The sequence below is a fragment of the Ambystoma mexicanum genome, chromosome 9, assembly GCF_040938575.1.
Source record: "Ambystoma mexicanum isolate Mex_15411 chromosome 9, UKY_AmexF1_1, whole genome shotgun sequence".
In the NCBI taxonomy this organism is placed as follows: Eukaryota; Metazoa; Chordata; class Amphibia; order Caudata; family Ambystomatidae; genus Ambystoma; species Ambystoma mexicanum.
Window position 1 is genome coordinate 817,299,271 of NC_090931.1, and position 18,857 is coordinate 817,318,127.

At 42.3% G+C, this 18,857-nt stretch overlaps 1 protein-coding gene across 4 annotated transcripts in view; it reads left to right on the plus strand.

The window, feature by feature from the left end:
• NME9 (NME/NM23 family member 9) overlaps positions 1-11,628 on the plus strand; it is an 808,977-nt gene extending 797,349 nt beyond the window's left edge. For 3 of the 4 annotated variants that reach the window (XM_069615815.1, XM_069615816.1, XM_069615819.1), the window contains one exon: positions 11,189-11,400. In XM_069615815.1, coding sequence (XP_069471916.1) covers positions 11,189-11,256 — 68 coding nt within the window. In that variant the 3' untranslated portion in view covers positions 11,257-11,400. Of the gene's footprint in view, positions 1-11,188 lie in introns of all 4 variants that reach the window. The other variant, XM_069615814.1, reaches the window with a different exon arrangement.
• The last annotated feature ends 7,229 nt before the right edge of the window (positions 11,629-18,857 follow it).

Sequence of the window (18,857 nt, forward strand, 5' to 3'; positions counted from 1 at the left end):
TATCCATAAGTACATCCTTTATTATGCAAAGTAAATGTAAAGTGAATATTTTGTAATGACATTTTGAAGTAATTGTAATGTTATTCTTAAGATGTTGTAAAAAAAGTTTGTTAATCAAACTAATAAACAACATTTATATATAAAAAAAAGAAAATGTGCCTGTAGCCTCTACCCCATAGGGTCCCTTAGACTTTGTCACAATTATGGACCATCAGTGATTCCTGTAACACCATAAATACCTAGTTTTAAATAATAACATACAAAATCAATAGTATGTTTCAACTTTTGTTTGGCAGCTACCCTCTTATGGGATATAATGAAAGATACCTGACGTAGTTCAATCCAGGATGCCATGATGGGCAAACTAGATATAAATTAAAAAAGATATGGAGGCCAAAAAATGTACCTCAAACAAGCTGGTAGATGCAGGCAATTTAGAGACATTGGGTGAGATGGTCTCTCAGCAGAATTTTATCTTCTCTCCAATTTCAGAGACAGATCTGGCTAAGGTCATCACGCAGCTCAAAACAACAAGATGTAAGGGGGACTGTGTTCATCAATGATAATAAAAGTATGCACACCTATGTTAATTACTGCCCTGCAAATTTGTGAATGTCTCATTTGTGGAAAATCATGTCCCAGCGTGGATTAAAAAAAAGCCTGTATTACCCCCCTTTTAAAGAAACAAGGTCTATGCCCACATACAGCGACACGTTACAGGCCCATTACGAATACACCATTTCTTTAAAGATATTGGATCGTGTGACTTATGGTCAAATTTCCTCCTATCTTAATAATTATCAGATTTTGAATACATTTCAATCAGGCTTTAGACAAAGTCACGGTACTGAAACAGCTCTCCTGGATTTGAAATCCAAGCTACTTCAGTCCATGGACAAAGGCCAAGCCTCGCTTATTAGATCTATCTGCGGTCTTCACCCTAGTGGATCATTCCATTCCATTAAGGATGTAGCCAAATTTTCAGATAATGCCTCTCAGTGGCTCGCCTCATTCTTGAGCGATAGACAATGCAGGGTCTTCAGTGGGGAAGCAGAGGTAAGGCCAGTGACCTTAGCTTATGGCGTTCAACAGCGAGCATGTGTCTCCCTGTCCTTTTATAATATTTTCACTGTGCCTTTTTTTTTATTTAGTGGAGTGGAATGGTATAACTTTTGCTAACTATGCGGATGACACGCATTGTGTCATCCCGCTAACAGGATCATACACTCAGGATGAATGCAATATCAATAAGGCCTATGACCTCATTCAAACTGTTACAGAATGGCTTGGCTGTAAACAAGGAAAAGACTAAACTTATGGTGGTGGGTAAACAGAAGAAGATTATGAAGCTAGGTCCAACCTATGAATGCGTCTCCATTGCAGATTGTAAGATTGAGGTTAAAAAAAAAGGTAAAACCCTAGGCATAATACTGGATCAGAACCTTAATATGAAGGCACAGGTCAATAGCTTGGTTTCTTCTTCGACATATTATATAAAACTACTGGCACACCTTCTGCCTCTCAACTCTCAAAAACATGCTGAGACGATTGCAAAGGCCATAGTAGGTTCAAAGATTGATTATTGCTGCAGTCTTTTGATCGGTATCCCGCAATCCGAGTGTAACCATCTACAGCTGATCCAGAATAGTGCTGTTAGGGTGGTCAAATGCCTCAAGTGGAGAGATCATGTTTCGGAGGCTAGGCAGAGCCTGCACTGCCTCCCGGTGGTAGCAGAGTTCAGAATTGGCTGCTATTAGTTACGCACAAATGTCACATGGGACTCATGCCAACCTACCTGAAGGATCTTCTTTTGGAGAAACACAGTATTAGATCTCTTAGATCTAATAACACGCATCAATTGAAGACACCTCTATGCAACACCAGTAAATCGTTAAAGGGGTCCTTTATCAAAGCTGCCCCTAGAGCACAGAACTCTCTCCCGACTGAAATAAGGGAAATGAAGTCCACTGAACTATTCAAGAAGAAATCAAAAACTCTATTTTGCTAGTATATATATTTTTACGGATATTATTCTTTGGTGTTATATCGGGCTAGGTTTTACTCCCCATAGTGTGTTTGTTCTTTGTGTGCCCTTAAGCCTTCGGTTCCCTGGCTGTGCAATATAAATATAAAGTAAAGTAAAGTTAAAGTAAAGGGTATCATGGCCTCAACCTCAGATCTAGACTACCCTACTGTTCTGATCGACTTTTTTACTCAATCTATACGTACTATGATAGACAAACTATCTCCCATTAAGAATAGATCGGGCAGAGATAATATCTCACACCAAAAATGGTACACACAAAACTTGAGCTTAATGAAGAAAAGCAAAAGACAAGCTGAGACAAAATGGTTAAAATACCCTACTGCAGCAAATACAACTTCTTCGAAAGCCCTAGACAAAGCATACAAGCTGGCTATCTGTGATACTAAAAAGAACTTCTACAACAAGCAGTTGATGAAGCCAGTTACAACCCCAAGAAGAATTTTGTAATTGTCAAATCACTAGAGAAACCTAATTCTCTCTTCATACTCTTTGCCTCAACGGACCAAGATTGCCTCTAAATACAACAGGCCTTGAAAGTAAAAGTGGATAAGGCACGCTCTAAAATCAAAAATGAAATACTCAGAGACTTCCCGAGACCCATTCCCCTTCTAAAACCTCTGCTAATGAGGAAAATGTCAAATTTAACTTTACTCCTATCACTATCTTAAATATGATGAACATTCTGTCTTCCTTGCGTCCCTCCCAGTGCCCGGAAAATAACATCCCTCCCAACCTCATTCTGAATCATAAAGACATGTTTGCATCTTTCTTTGTTAGATTTGTAAACTCATTGTTTGCCAATAATCAGGTGCCAGATTCTATCAAAAAGGTCACTATTCCAGCCCTGGCCTAAAACCCAACCCGGGCTTGACCCTAAAGACCCCAATAATCCATGACCTATCACACACTGTAATTTTTGACTAAAAATACTGGACAAAAGTGCTACCATTCAACTATAGTCCTTTGTTGAAACTGCTAACATTTTGCACCCCAGACAATATGACTTCCGTCCACATTACGGTACTGAAACTGCACTCTTAGTTCTTCAAACTCCTCACATGCTGTGTATTTCTGACAAAGGTAAGACTGGCATTTTGATCTTGTTGGCTTGTCTGCGGCATTTGACCTTCTGGACCACGACCACCTACTCCTCACCCTTGGAGACATCGGATTATGCAACCCAGATGCCATCAAATGGGTACAGTCCTTCCTTTCACACTCTTCCTCCCCACACTGTTCCTCCCTAGTATGTTGGGGCATTTCTACCTCACCTCCAGCACCGATTCCCTGTGGGCCTCACAGGGGGCATGCATGTTTCCTCTGGTGTTCAATTTATACATCTGACCCCTATGTGACCTCTTGGATTAACTCAATGTCTTCACTAATTACGCTGATGACACTCAGTTGTTATTCGAGTTCTCAGGAGACTACAATCGCGATGCAACCATCCTACATACCATCTATAGTTGCATCGAAGCCTGGATGAATACCAACTGGATGTGTCTCAATGGGAACAAAACTGAGCTACTGATATTTGGTACTGAGCATTCTTGATCTAGGCTCAACCCCAAATACCATTCTTTCTCTGTCCACAACTGCAACATCCAGGTTTTGAAGAGAGTTAAGACCCTAGGCTTCCACCTGGATTCTGCGCTCGGTGTTGATTCAGATGTTAGCCAGACCATGAAAAACTGTTCCTACTATCTTAGGCTACCGAGGAATCCCCGTCGCTTCTTGCCTGAGTCTAACTGCGCATCTGTTGCACGGGCAGTTATCCTAACTAGACTTGACTATGGGAATGCCCTTTTGATTGGCGCCCATAAAAAAAACATCCAAGACCTACAAGAAATTCAGAATGATGCACTCCGTATTGTGAAAAGGAAATCTAAAAGGGACCACAATTTATGGTGTATCAATAATCAAATACTAAATTGTACAGCAATCAGTTGTCATAGCCTACTGAATTGAGCAGAAGTCAATTACCATGACTGAAAAAAGTCCATTAGCATAACTGAGAGAATCCCATAAATGGCAGAATACATTCAAATAACCAAAGAGTCCATTGACATAACAAAAGACATCCACATAGCCAAAGAGTCAATTGACGTAACTAAAGAAATCCAACAGTAACTCATTGGAAAGCACATCCCAATGTTTCACCCACATGGGCTTTGTCTAGGTGATTCACAAAAATTGTTGATAAATATACACATTTAGTAGTTACCAATGATTCCACCAAACGGAGACACGTATGCAATTTGCTGTGTCTCTTCCTACGTCACAAATGTAATTTTAAACATACTTGCTTATTTCTTCACAAATACTTTATACAGTCTTTCTTATTATTGCACATTACCGTGCTACTCCGAGAAAAGTTTGTAATTATGCTAAATGCCACTTTCTTGATTAGTAACCATCAATCTTACTCCTCCATTGTTGCCCGGAGGAGCATTGTATTTGGAGATAATTATCTGGTATGCGGAAAGAGAAGGGAGAGAATGGGGAAGTGGGGAAAAAAGGGTGGGGGGAAAGGACATTATTACACGTATGGCCTAGAAAGCCTAAAACACCTAAAGGTGTATCTTCCATGTTTATAAAATTTATAATAGAGACTCCTCCAATGTTTAACTAATTGAAGTTCACCTTAGGACTGGTGAAAACCCCGAAATTTAAACTTGTAATAGCCTGGGAAGATCCATCCCTTGCCTGGCTGGCTAAAAAATATAGAACTCCCTTCCATTAGATCTTAGACTCATGAAGGAGCCAAATGCGTTCCGCCGACAACTGAAGACTGATCTCTTCAACTAATGCTTCCCTGTGCCCTCTATAACTCTGCTTGTCCCATTCAGTTTGTTATCCTCTGTGTTTTTGTTCTGGCGCCCTGATGCCTGTGGGCTCCGGCGCCTTACAAACAAATAAATAAATGAATGTCTAGAGTTATTGAATATCTGGGATAGAGCACATTTCGAGCAGGATGTTCTAACAAATATTTTAGATAAGGGACCCCCCGGAGGACCCTATTCTTCCCTTCCATGTAGCCTTACAAAGGCGGGTCTATGCCAACTGGGAGACGCTGGAATTAATTCCAGCGGTAAATAAAAGATTTACTAGCAAATACAGAACTTCAAGAAGTTTCCCATTTTACCTAAGCAAGCATCCTACTCCAAAAAGTCTGGTGGTACAGGCCGCCACATCCACATCAGAACAGGCTGCATACCCAACGATTCCCCCAGACAGAGATGATGAGCGCTATGATGCCATGGCAAAGAAGGTCTTCTCTGCTGGAAGTATGGCCCTTAAGTCAGCAAATGCCACATTTACCCTATGGGAATTCATAGCGGTGGCGGCTGAGCATATCCCCGAAGAAAGAGACATTTTTTTAAATATTGTTGAGGATGGGAAAGGACCCCATATGCAAATCCCTTCAAACTGGTCTCGACTCTGCGTACAGTATCAGCAGAGCTATGGCGGCTAGTACTGTAATTCGCAGATTTGCCTTGTTAAGATAGTCTGGGTTTGCTCCAGATGTGCAATCAAGACTTCTTAACATGCCTTTTGATGGTTGTCATGATGCCTACCTCTAAGGAGCCAGGCCGGGCCCAGCAACCCCAGAGGCAGACATCATTTTCCCCAGGGAAGTCTCTGCGGGCCCAAGTCGGGGCCCTTTGGACTCAGTCCTGGCGCCTTAGGCGCCAGGCTCATAGCGGACCCGAGTCCTGGCGCCTTAGGCGCCAGGCTCATAGAAGAGGATATGTGTTTAAGTGCTTGGGTGCACACTTACCTGATGCAGACCTTGCTGCTTCATCCAGGCCCTCTTGAGGCCTGAATGGGACTACTTAACCTGTAGGACTACTTCACCACCCGGGTGTGGTCGGGGAAGGATACATACCTGATTGGTGGAAGGATACATACCAGGAACTTCTTCCAAGGCTATTTAAACCCCACCCGAACAGCCACACATGCTTCGCGTTGTTCTGCACCTAGCAGCTGGACGCTCACCGTGTCAGCTCCTGCATCCTGACTTCAGCCACGCCTGCCAGCACCCTGGAACACCTGCAAGGGGAGAAAGGAAGAGAATAGGAGAAGAAAAGCCCTTACCTGCTAAATCTGCATCCCGGAGTCATTTCTCCAACGGCCCTGAAAAGGAAGACATCATTTTAAAGGCATTTCGTTTCGATCGCTGCAGCGCTGCATTTTACTCACCTTTGCAAGGCGCTTCCATCTTCAGCAGCGATCTTCCGGATTCAGCTACGCCCCGGCGCCTAGAGGAAAAAAGACAAGAACAAAGGTGAGAGGGAGAAAAGGAATAAGGAAAGCTCAGTTTCCTTTTAAGTCTTACCTGTTGGATTATTCCCACTGCATTTCGGGTCCTGCCGCTTCCTGGCATCTCCGGACCCCGGCCCCTATGGGGAAAAAAGACAAAGACATTGAATGAGCGAATGCAAAGACATTACCTGAGCGCTCATCCAGAACTGTTTCACTTCGGGTCGGCGGCATATCTCCGGCACTCCGAACCCCGGCCCCTAAGGGGAAAAAGACATAAGCATTAGCGCTTGCTGCAATTAGACAACAAACATTATTATTCAGCTTGAACTTTTGAACAGAACTTTTACAGCGCCTTACCTGAACAGTCAAGCTTACCTGAACTCCCATCAATCCTCAATCCAGTGAAGTAACTGGGTTTCAACGCGCCCCTGCATCAGAAGCAGGACGGAGAGCTCATCCTTCCAAACCCTAAGGAGGGTATCCAACGAGCCAGGGAAGCCAGAATAGAGGGGCCCTTCCTGTCCATCTTCAGAGTTCTGCGCCTTCGACGCCGCGCCTACGTGGGAACCAGGTGAGCGTTACAATGGTACACATTTATTTGGCACAAAGGCTGACGAGAGCCTGCAGAAGCTGCAGACCTCCAAAGCATCAGCCAAATCCCCTGGTGCTGCAATCAGACAACCGCATACTCGCCGCAGTGGGACAGTTTGGAGGGGCAGGTCCTTTCGTTTTTATTCCTCACCTGGACGAGGGAGAGGACTGGCAAGTCAAAGAGGTCAGAGATGGTTTACACGTGGTGGACAGGGGAGAGGTGCTAAAACTGCCCAGACACCATCTGCTTTACTCTCAACTACTTCATCAGCCACCTCAAAACCTCTCTGAGGCCTTAGTCCACAAAACCCCAGTGGGAGGTAAGACTCTCACAGCATCTGCAAGAATGGCGGGATATTACTTCAGATGCATGGGCATTGGAAACAATAGCCCAGGGTTACTGCCTTCACTTTCTAAAAAGTCCTCTGGATCATCCACCGGGGAACAACTCTTTCAAGATTCCAGATCCGCTCCTTGTACAGGAAGTTTTGACCCTGCTGGAGAAAGGGGCTATAGAACCAGTACCCGTATCGGAGAGGAACAAGGGTTGGTACTCCCCTTACTTCCTAATCCCCAAGAAGGACAGAGGATTGCGACCCATCTTGGAATTAAGAGACTAGTTCAAGATGGTTACTCTTTCTCAGACCCTTCAGGCCCTCCAGCATCAGGATTGGATGGTATCATTGGACCTTCAGGATGCTTACTTTCATGTGCCAATCCATCACAAGCACAGACGGCACTTGAGGTTTGCCGTTAGCGGTTCTCCGTTTTGAGTTCTGCCTTTTGGGCTGACCTCCACCCTGAGGGTTTTCATCAAGTTGATGGGCGGGGGCGGGGGGGTTTATTCACGTCTACCCCTACCTGGACGATTGGCTGACCAGGGTCAGTTCCCCCAAACAGGTTCTTGAAATCTCAGCGTAACCTGTCACTCTGTCCACAGACTGGGCTTCTCCCTCCATTACAAGAAGTCTCACATTATACCATCCCAAAGGCTCCAATTCATCAGAGCAGTCCTAGATGCGTCCTCGGGAAAAGCCTTGCCACCCGAGGTGAGGGCTCAACACATTCTGCAGATTGGTCATGAAATTTCAGAGTGCCCAGAATCTTCCGGCCTTTGACTTTTTGAGGTTGCTCAGCCTCATGGCATCCTGCATTTATCTGGAGCCAGAGGTATGCTTCAATGGGCTCTCAGGACACAGTGGTCCAAATTCACAGGCAGGATGTCAGATTTTCTTCAAGTTCCAAGCAGAGCAGCACAAGATCTTCTGTGGTGGGCTTGTGAGGAAACCATTCTGAAGGGAGAATCCTTTTGGCAGCCATGGCACAGGCCCGGGAGCCCACGCCAACAATCTGACAATCAGCGGTCTTTCATCTCCATCTGAGTCCAAACGTCACATCAATCTTTTGGATCTGAGGGCAATCAGACAAGCTCTGAAGACCTTTCTGCCCTCTGTATGGGGAAAGAATATCCTGATAATGACGGACAACACAATGGCCATGTATTATCTCAACAAGAGAGGAGGTGTAGGGTCACTACCACTGTGCATAGAAGCAATGCAGCTTTGGTTCTGGGCAATTCAAGAGGGACTCTCTCTATTAGCAGTTCACCCAGCCAGAGAGGAGAACGCAGCGGCGGACGCTCTGAGCAGGCAGAACAGTCTCCAACAAATGGGAACTAACTCAGAAAGTCCTTCAAGAGATCTTCACCCTCTGGGGAACCCCTCAAGTGGATCTGTTCATGACCAGTGTCAACCGGAAGTGCGAGCTGTGCTGCTCCAGGGAATCCCCCCCCCCCCCCCAAAAGGAGCTCTAGGAGACACGTACATAGTGGACTGGGAGTTACCACTCCTGTACGCGTTTCCTCCTGTCCCTGTCATTCCTCAGGTGATCAGGAGGTTGAGAAAGTTTGGGAAATCCATGAATCTAATTGTTCCCGATTGGGCCAGGAGGATGTGGTACCCGGCCCTTCTGGACATGTCCATCTGCCCTCCTATAAATCTTCCACAAAGGGAGGACCTTCTCTCACGAGAGGAGGGTCAGGTTCTCCATCTAAAGGTCAAGCCACTCAACCTTCACGCATGGTCTTTGAGAGGTTGAGTTACAAGAATTGGAACCTCCCAGAGGACATAGTGGTGATTTTGTTTTCAGCCAGAGGGCCAGCAACGAAATCCGCATACCGCTGCTGTTGGAACAGGTTCTACAGCTGGTACAGGAAAAGGAATGTGGACCCTTTTACATGTAGCACACCTATTGTTTTATCTTTCTTATTACACCTGGCTAATCTGGTGCTCCAATTTGGAACAATTAAAGGGAATGTGGCAGCGCTATCTATTTTTAAGCGCTCGACTGAAGGGGTATATTTCTTCAAAATGCCACTAGTGGTGCCATTTCTGAAGCGATTGACAAATGTGTTCCCTCCGATCACCTTTCAAGTCCCGGTTTGGGATCTCAACTTAGTTTTGAAATTTCTCATGTGTGCTCCTATCTAACCTATTAATTCCAGTCCTTTCAGATTGCTAACACTGAAAACCATTGTTTTGGTTGCTCTCACATTAGCCCGTAGGGTGAGTGAAGTTCAAGCCTCGTCTTGCAAGCCTCCTTACACAATTTTCTTTAAGGATCCTTAAGCTTAAACCCACATTTTTACAAAAAAGTGTCTGATTTTAATTTAACTCAAAAAAGTCTACTACCGTCTTTTTATCCTCCAGCTCATCCTTGAAAGGAAGAGGAGAGATTACACAGGATTGACCCAAGACGTGCACTTAGCTTCTATGTATCTGGTATCCAGTCATTGCAACGAATAAAAAGCATTGAATGCCAACAGCATCGAAAACAGCATTGAATGCATTTCTTTCAAAGCTAAAGGTTTTATTTTAAGTATAATCGGTTTTAAGGGGTAACAAATACAGGGGTTCGGGTGGACTCCACCCCATAATAAAATGAAAAAAAATGCATTCAATGCTTTTTTTTAGATGCTAAGGCATTCAATGCTTTGGCATTCGATGCAATCACTATAAACCATATATCCAGGAGGTCCATGTTAAGACAGGATGATCAACTTTTCATTGGTTACACAGGCCACAAGTTGGGTGTGGTGGTCATAAAACAAACCTTAAGTAGGTGCATCATTTTAGGAATTTCTGAATGCTACAGATTAGGTGGAAAAGATCCTCCTGAGGGTCTCAAGGCTCCTTCGACCAGGGGCATGGCTACTTTCTCTGCTTTACAGTGAGGAGTCCCAATTCAGGATATTTGTGCGGCAGCCACATGGTCTTCCGTTTACACATTCACAAAGCATTACTGTCTGGACTCTTCCTCGGGCTCGGAAGGTGGATTTGCGAAGGCGGATTTGGGAAGGCGGTATTACATTCAGTACGCACAAGCCAATAAGGAACTCCTAAATTCATACTCCCTCCTCTAAAAATGCAACACTGCTTTGGGAGTCTTTCAAAAGATGAGGAATACGTGGAAGGACACAATCCATTCGAAGAACAAGTTACTTACCCGTGGTAAAGGTTCTTTCGATTGGATTTTCCTCCCACGTATTCCTCATTGACCCTCCCTACCCTACAGTACAATTTCTTTGTTATTGCAGTTTACTTTCTTTCAAGGTGAGTAACTGTCTTGCGTAAGGTACACCTAAAAATAAAATTAGAAGTACGCATAAAAACAGAACTGAAGCCAACGGTCACTGCGCATGCTAAATACCAGTGATGATGTTGACATCAAGACGGAGGCCCTCGGGGGACATCGAGTCGGCAGGCATTGACATGCAGCACCCCCTGCTGGAAATATTTTCTGAAGCAGTTAAAACTGGATATGGATATATCAAAATATGAGGAATACGTGGGAGGAACCTCCAATCGAAATAACATTACCACGGGTAAGTAACTTGTTGTTCTTCTGGAATCCTACATTTGCTGGGATATGCTCAATGTTGCTTTTATATCTATACTCCTGAGACATGTCCGTACCGTATCTGCCCTCCTTATCCTATACAACCGTATGTCCCTGAATCTTTTTCATAGGATTGCTGGTGCAGGCTTTCCAGCAGCTGGGTGACTGGCCACTGTACTGTCTTTGATCAATTGCTAGTCTTCTGTAAATGTGACTTCCAAACCTGGACAGGTCTTAGAGCATACTGCTCAGTTCAGGCCAGACTGGCCATTGTGAAAAAGGAGTGTGTCCACCAATGGGTACCTTTGTTGGTCCAATAATTAATATTATGACCTACCACATAAAACTCCTTGCTCAAACTTTGGGTTCATTTCTTTGTTGTTTCAGAACACAATAATGAGGAAGACCAAGCTGCTACAGCAGCAGAACAAGAAGACAGTGAACATCATCCTTAGAGTCACTATGCTGCCGGACTTCATGTACAACATATCTTTCTATTATTTATTTGTCTGTTCAGTGAGGAACACTGAGGTTTGTGAGTCAGCGTCTCAAAGAAGAAGCTCAAAAAATGACCTAATCTACTTCAAACCTAGATTTGGCTACCAAATACAGACCTCTCTTAAGCCTCTCGTCCTCTAGGAATTTGAAGCTACTGAGTGAAATGTATGTCTGTTCCTCAGTGACAATTTGGATTCCATTGGTTGCTACTTGTGGTAGGAGTCTAGGATGAAATCTCTTGGGCTTGAATGCATCATCGCTGAGAAAGTTTTATTTGTATTGCAGTTTTGATTGTAATATTTAATAAAAGCTCTAGTCCTCTGCACTGTAACTCATACACGTGATATATCAGTAACACAACCATTCATTCTACCTTCTGCAGATCCCTATTTTGGACAAGGGACAGTCACCATTGTAATACTACACACAGGCCTGTGGGACTGCTTGGGGATGCTCATCCTTTTAAACATCTGCTAACTACTGAATTGTATACATAATGTATGTGAATTGTGTTGCTCTGTATGTTTAATGATCATAATTAATATGTCTATTAAGTTTTAACTTGAATCTTTGAATGGGGGCAAGAGGTCACAATAAAAGTAAATTAATGATAATCATGAAATTAGATTACCATTAAATAGTACAAAGAGACTAGGAACTTGAAAGGAAGACCCGCCGGGTGAAGGGTTAGGCAGGCATAAATCGGCAAGGACACCAAAAGTGGCCTCTAATTGCGAATCAGGGATTGTGGTATTTTGAGATAATCTGCATATTACCTGGGGCACATTTTGTTAGACCATTTGTGACAAATGGTTCACTTTAACACACATTGGGTCAATAAAATAGGTCCGAGCTTCCAGCTGGACAGTACACCAAGGAATTGCACTAGTACACAAAACTGGCTCCCACTGAATTTTCTCAGACCCACCAATCTATCGCTGTTGATGAGTGAGCTGTTACATTTTTAGAGGCCTTTTTGGGAAAGAAACACATGTACAGCATGCTTCACTTTGAGGGTTCTGTATACATCCTAAATTACTCTGGACTATCTTACCTACTGTATCTTAACGACAAGTGCATTCTTCCACCACAGGGGTGGCAACTGCTCCCAGAACCAGGAGGGACTAAAGAGCTTTTGAAATACATGTTTTTAAATCCAAAGGAATAATTTAGCAGTGTTTTCTACCATTACGATCACGTTGGACACATGATGGTCGGTCAGAAAGCTATCTGCAGAAGCAGGCTAGTTAATATGGTAATCGAGGCATTTCTACAGGCTTGCATCTCTGTAAACACACGGTTTTGGACAGACAATGGATTGCATTGATTTCAGAGACCTATTTCATAGGGATGGTCAACCGTGTTTGTGAGCTCTAGCTGGACCCATGGTGCTACCCACGGAAAGCCTCTCTTTCGCGCTGAATGAGGAACCTGCACCTGTCCCCTTGTGAATGATGCTATCTCGTATTTAATTAAACTGGTTTAGAAAATATACTTTTAAAGTGTGTTCTCATTGTTTAAAATGATACATGCGGCTACTATATTCGATATATTCATGTTATATTTAGAAATATGTACGTTTTGTCTGTTTTATTTCATGCTACCCAACGATTTCACAATCTACAGATACAAGAGAATGACGCCATCCTGTGAATTTCGATGTGCGTCCATCTTTCCTTGTGATTGACGGACATACATTTTGTAGAACTGTCTCCATCATCCCTCTCTATATAATGATTCAATCTGTTAATACGAGTAATAACATTAAATAATACTAAAATGTATACTATATTAACTTAAATTAATGGACTCAATTTGTAAAATAAATCAATTTAATACATTAAATTACGACATATATTAACTGACACGTAAAAACGTTGATATTTCTTATACTGCTTTACTGGCTACATCTTTTACTTCATGTATTTGTACATTTGTTACACAATAAGCAAAACATGTTATAAATCTCTAATACTTCACTAAATCACCACTGTAAATGGTCTCGAAGTATCAAGGTGTATCTGGCACTTGGTGTATTTTGCCTACGTCAGAGGTATCCAGAGCCTCAGTCTCAAAGGGGTGAAGTGCTGAGGCAAAGAGGATACATGTAAAAGAAGCAGGTTTGTTCAAATGGAAGAAACTGATGTTAGGGTAAGCTGCTTGGAAGTGCGCTCGGGCTAGAAGTATTTGGGATGTATTGATCAGCTGTGCTGCAGTACTGGTAAAGTTGGGTCTTACCTTAGACCCAATAGAGAATTACGGGTTATGGAGTTAAACCAGCGTTCTGCGCTCACCAAATGTTTTATGAATACATTTTACAACTTTAAATTAATGCAATTAGTACAGTGGAGTTGGTTAATCTTCAAAATGTAATGTTTAATTGACAAAAGCACAATCCAGCCAACACGTGTAAACAGAAAAACACAAACAGAAGAACATTCAACTTAGGCACATATTAATAATTGTACTAAAGCTACTGTAAAATACCATCTGATTACTGCTAGTTGGGCATCATGCAAAGCGCGGATTCGGTGTAGCACCCAAAATGTTCTAGTCAAATATGATTAAAATCCAAAATGAACATTATATGTGTGCATCTAGAAGTTAACTCATCACACCCATGCAGGTGTCCTATTAGACGCAAGCTTTAAGTGTTATGTTAGTGTTATGGCTCCCAACTGGGGTTGCCTAGCTGTATAAACCCAATTCAAATTAGTGAGCCCATCCATCATTCAAAAGCAAGTCAGGTCTGAAAACACACCAATAATTGGTACTAAGGATACTCTGAAATAGGAAGTGGAGATAGTTGGCTTGTCATTAGTGGCTATATGGGGTTATGATCCCTCCCCCATAAGTGAGAAGTTGGGTCTTGGACACTTACCCAATGTTTATACGTCTATCGGAGCCTATAAGTTGCATAAATGTTCAAACCAGCTTTCCAATTGTTCCTAGCTGTAATATTACATTGCACAGGGTAAGCCCACAAAACAAGCAGTTCATTTGTCCAGCACGTGTCTCTTTTTTAATAATTTTTAAAAAAAAATGTTTTTAATCAAACAAATAGATTTTTACAACTTACAAAGTTTTTCTGATCATGATCTCGTCTGAATGGTCAACATCCACGTCGGCAATAGTTGCGGGACAGACAAGATAAACCGGAAAGCAGGACAACTTTTTTGTGAATTTAGAGAATTGTAAAGAGGACATACCCTTATTGTAACCTGATTATGTGCTGCTTTTGTTGTATCCCTGTTGGGTAATTTCTCCCTCCAGGTCGGTGTTGTCACTGTGGGGAACATGGTATCTGCTTGATTACATGAATCACCCCCATGCATTTAACGTAGTTGATATTCGCAACTAAACTCCGATGTGTACTTGTCACAGCTACTATTTAACTGCAACTCTTAGCCGCTATTAGTATGTGGTCCGTGTTAACTAATGCCAGTGCCCCCATGTTATGGCCAAATAATTATTGTCCCCACTACTAAGTCCATAAACTGGATTTCAAAATGAGAAATTTCTCTTACCTCTTTAGTGACTAGCAGTCCCTCTTTGGGAACAAGCATGGCGCTTGCCGTGTTTTTCGGCTGGCAGGCGCCATCTTGAATTAAATATAGGTAAACAGTGCATGTGACGTCACACGTACATTTACGCATAACATGACTTGTTGTAAATAAAGAAATCCCAATTTTGTTTCCCAGCGATATATGTTGTGTTGCACTAATGTTGGAGTTTGGATAAAAAATTACTCTACCATATTGTTACAATTTACACTAGTTTGTAACAGTGTGCATTCTTATTTAGAATTAATTGTAGGTGCTCCTTCAATCCATACTCTACTGTACAGCTGATTCAACATTCGAGCTAGTCTGCATTTGTTCTAACATGAAAACATATTCTGGCTGATAAAGTCCTGCATTCGCAGTAACATTTAAAAAGCCTGTTGCCATGGCAAGCCTTATATTTGGCATTTTTGCTCCTCATTATTGTACAGTGTACATTGTAAGGAAGGCATGGTATCAACAGTAAGACAGACAGAAATGACCACAGTTCAAGGGTGTTTATTGAACCTCAGATGGGAGCAAGCTACGTCCATCAAATAATAATAACGCAATCCTCATAGTATCTTGTCAAAATAAAAGGGCCTATACTGATGCATCTGTAGATTACCAGCTGAATTACCTTCATAGGAAAGTGACTGGATGCAATCCTGGGCCCTCAGTACTGGAAGAAGTGCTCAAACCAGACACTGAGGTATATTGCAAGTTATGTACCCCCAATTCTGACTTGAGTAAACAAAGAAGGATGCTTGGGTTGATCAGGCTTTAGCTAAATCTACAGCGAGAAATGATGCAGTACCATCAAAATATCTCACTTGGAAGTTGAGTCTCACTTTCTCCATCATCCTAGTAATATTTTAATAGTACTAGTGAGTCCTGAGTTGTATACTATGGTACCAAAAGTCTTGCTCGGTACTCGAGATTTTCCCTGGTCATCTCAAAAAATACAATGAGAGATAAGAAAAAGAAGACATTTGCCACCACCGGTACCAGACATTGAAAACGTGTTATCCTCTTCATTAGAACAGAGTAGTCGTTTGTCAGACACTGAGGAGCACACTTTATATAGTGCCCTTTTGGTATGCCTCTGAACCGGTCTACATCATTTCAGTTTCCAAGTTAAGATTAAGAGGTGCTTAAATGTTTTCAACCAGTTTCCTTCACTGGGTTTGATTAATGTTCAAATTCATATGTTTGTGGTTTTTAGCATGTATAACTCCTCTATAAATCCTATACCTGTTGTAATGGAAACCATAATACACAATGTGTGCACAAGTCACTGTTCATGTATCAAACAGAATAAAACTCAACTGAAACAGTAACACATTTCACTCAAAAGAGCAACACAAAATAATTATGGAGTGAATCTTTGCACCAAATGTGGCCCAGCCTAATCAATGTCCAAGTAATGGAGTGATATTGATTGCACTTTTTCTAAGCACTTAACGGTGGTTATCCCTTTGCGGCTTAATTAATGAAGATCATTAAATCTTAATTTGGTGAGAAGCGATGTTTGGACAAGATTTGGGGTAATATCCCAGAACTCATGGTTATTGCCAGCACCCATAATGCCCTTAGATCGGATCATCAAGGATTTGGTCCTTCAAGATTCACAGTAAGCACCTAATTTACCTGGTGTAACATTGTCCTTAAGAATTTGCTTAGCTAGCGATGGAAAAAATTAATGTTTTTTTTTATATAGAACAACGGACTTCCTCGAAGCAGCTTCCAAAGGTTGGTGCTGTTAACAGGATCGAGGTTCAGCACGCCCTGACATGGGTTTTTGTAACCGGAAAACAATGGCTGTTAAGTGAAACAGTTGGTCAATTTATGTAATGAATCTACACAGTATGTTGAAATGATCAATGGAAAAACCTTTTTATGTATTGGATGGACCCCTACGAAAACTCCATAAATAGGATATTGTGCAAATTAATCCCCATTATGTGTTTTTAGTTAGGATTATTCACATACAGAAAAACATATTTGCCTTTTCTTTTTAGGGACACCTTTTGATGTTTTTCATTTACCCAGATTGAATCCAGGCACATATGAAAGATTACGTTGCTAGTTTTGTTTGATACACCAAGAGTATTAACAGTTACAACGCTTCAAGTTGGTTTATTTTTTGCTTTAGAGATTTCCCTGATGATGGACAATAGTCTGAATTGCATTTGATTCCGATTCACATCTTTGCCCGTGACACAAAATAAGTTTTAAATTGCAAAAATGTTTTGGGGATTGAATTGCTTTTCTTTATGTGAATAATCATAACAATTAAAATCAAATGAATGGTGATTAGTGGTGATTAATTTGCACATTACTCTATTCATGGAGTTTCCATAGGGGTTGATGCAATTCCTAACCAGGTTTGCTAGGTTTTTCTATGTATAAGTTGTCTACACCTTGGGCAAAAGGTCTTTTTTTGGATAGGACCACATATTGTGATTATATTTACATCATCTACAGTCCAAATTGACTGAGTTGGTGCACACCCTAATTATTAATCATGTTGAAATAATCCCCCACTGCCTTCTCACATGCGGGGCAATACCTCAAAGAGGTCATGGTACTAGCATTATTTTTAAAAATCAAATGCCCACAACGCAGCAAAGAACTTGATTGTAGCAAATCAGCGCTTACATGTTCATAACAGGCTGTTTTGCTTTCATCTGAATCCTCCTAGGTTAAACAAATGGTATGGCAACTTGACAGCGTGATGGGGGCCTCAGAGTGGTGAAACACAAACCTAAATAGCGATTTCGGACAAAAACGTAGCAAGCACTACTCCATGTATGTGGAGCCTGCAGCCTAGTTTATAGACCTGTCACAAACTCGGCTTGAGGTCTGTAGTGCTGGTGCCAGGATTTTTGCCACTCTAGGCAAAGTGACAGCTTGATGTCCACTTTCTACAGTCCTTCCTCTGGCTCAGATGACTTTGCCCACATCAGCCTTCGCCTTGCTCTCTGCAATCAATTATTGAAAAAAATATTGTTTCAGTAAAAGACCTGGATTGACCAAGGTTTGTACATCACCTGGTGGGACAACAAAGAATCCTGCGCTGTCCCCTAACTTCTATTTGGAGTAGGAAGCCCCTGAGAGAGTAAGGTCTTTTGTATAGCTTGGCCTTTATTTTGATCAATCAAGGTCCTGGAAACCACACGTAATATGTACCAAGTGTGCCGAATCTGAAGATGTTGTCCCTTCTTACCTGGGGGGAGACCTCTTTCCCACAGGGCCAGGGCGGTGCGTATTCAGTACAATAGTACCCCTGTGGGTGGTGCACTGAGGGAGGACTACATGGAGAAGGAATTGCGCTATTGTTTTAGGGACATCCATCACCAGGGATCACGATATTGCCCTGCTTTACCTCAACCTACTCTTTTCCCAAGACTAAATCCTGCTATCCCCTCCCTCGATCTAGCTAATATATATGTACTGTCAAGTTAGCAAAACTAACCTACATGACAATATTGCAGACCCAGACAGTATAAAGTATTATGCATATGTCCAAACTGACCAGCATAACAACACTGAAAATGCATATAGCCAAACTAACATGCATAACAACACTGAAAAACCACATAATCAGAAGTATTGTGCAGGTAGCTTGAAAGATGGCACTGTAACGAAGAAGATGGCCAGGAGTACACATATAATTCACGAGCAACCGATTGAGCGGTCTAGTTTCCAAAGGTCAGCGATTGGCTCTAAGGAATAAATCAGTCCAAAGTGGTAGTTCCAATGTAGTTCAAGCTCAGGATTAAACTAAAGCGTTGGAGAGATGTGGGAGCCATCCCACAAAGCGGAAGAGCGGGAGCCAGAACTGGACGAGAGACAAAGTGCGAAGGAACAGACCACGTGACCAGAGAGCGGCCTTAGTCTGCAGGGACCCTGCAAACCGTGCTTGACGCCCGAATACTGCTGGAGCCACCTGGAAGGAGACAGCTGCCCGGGGACCATGGAGACCACCACGAAGGAGGCAAGCAGGTGCACAG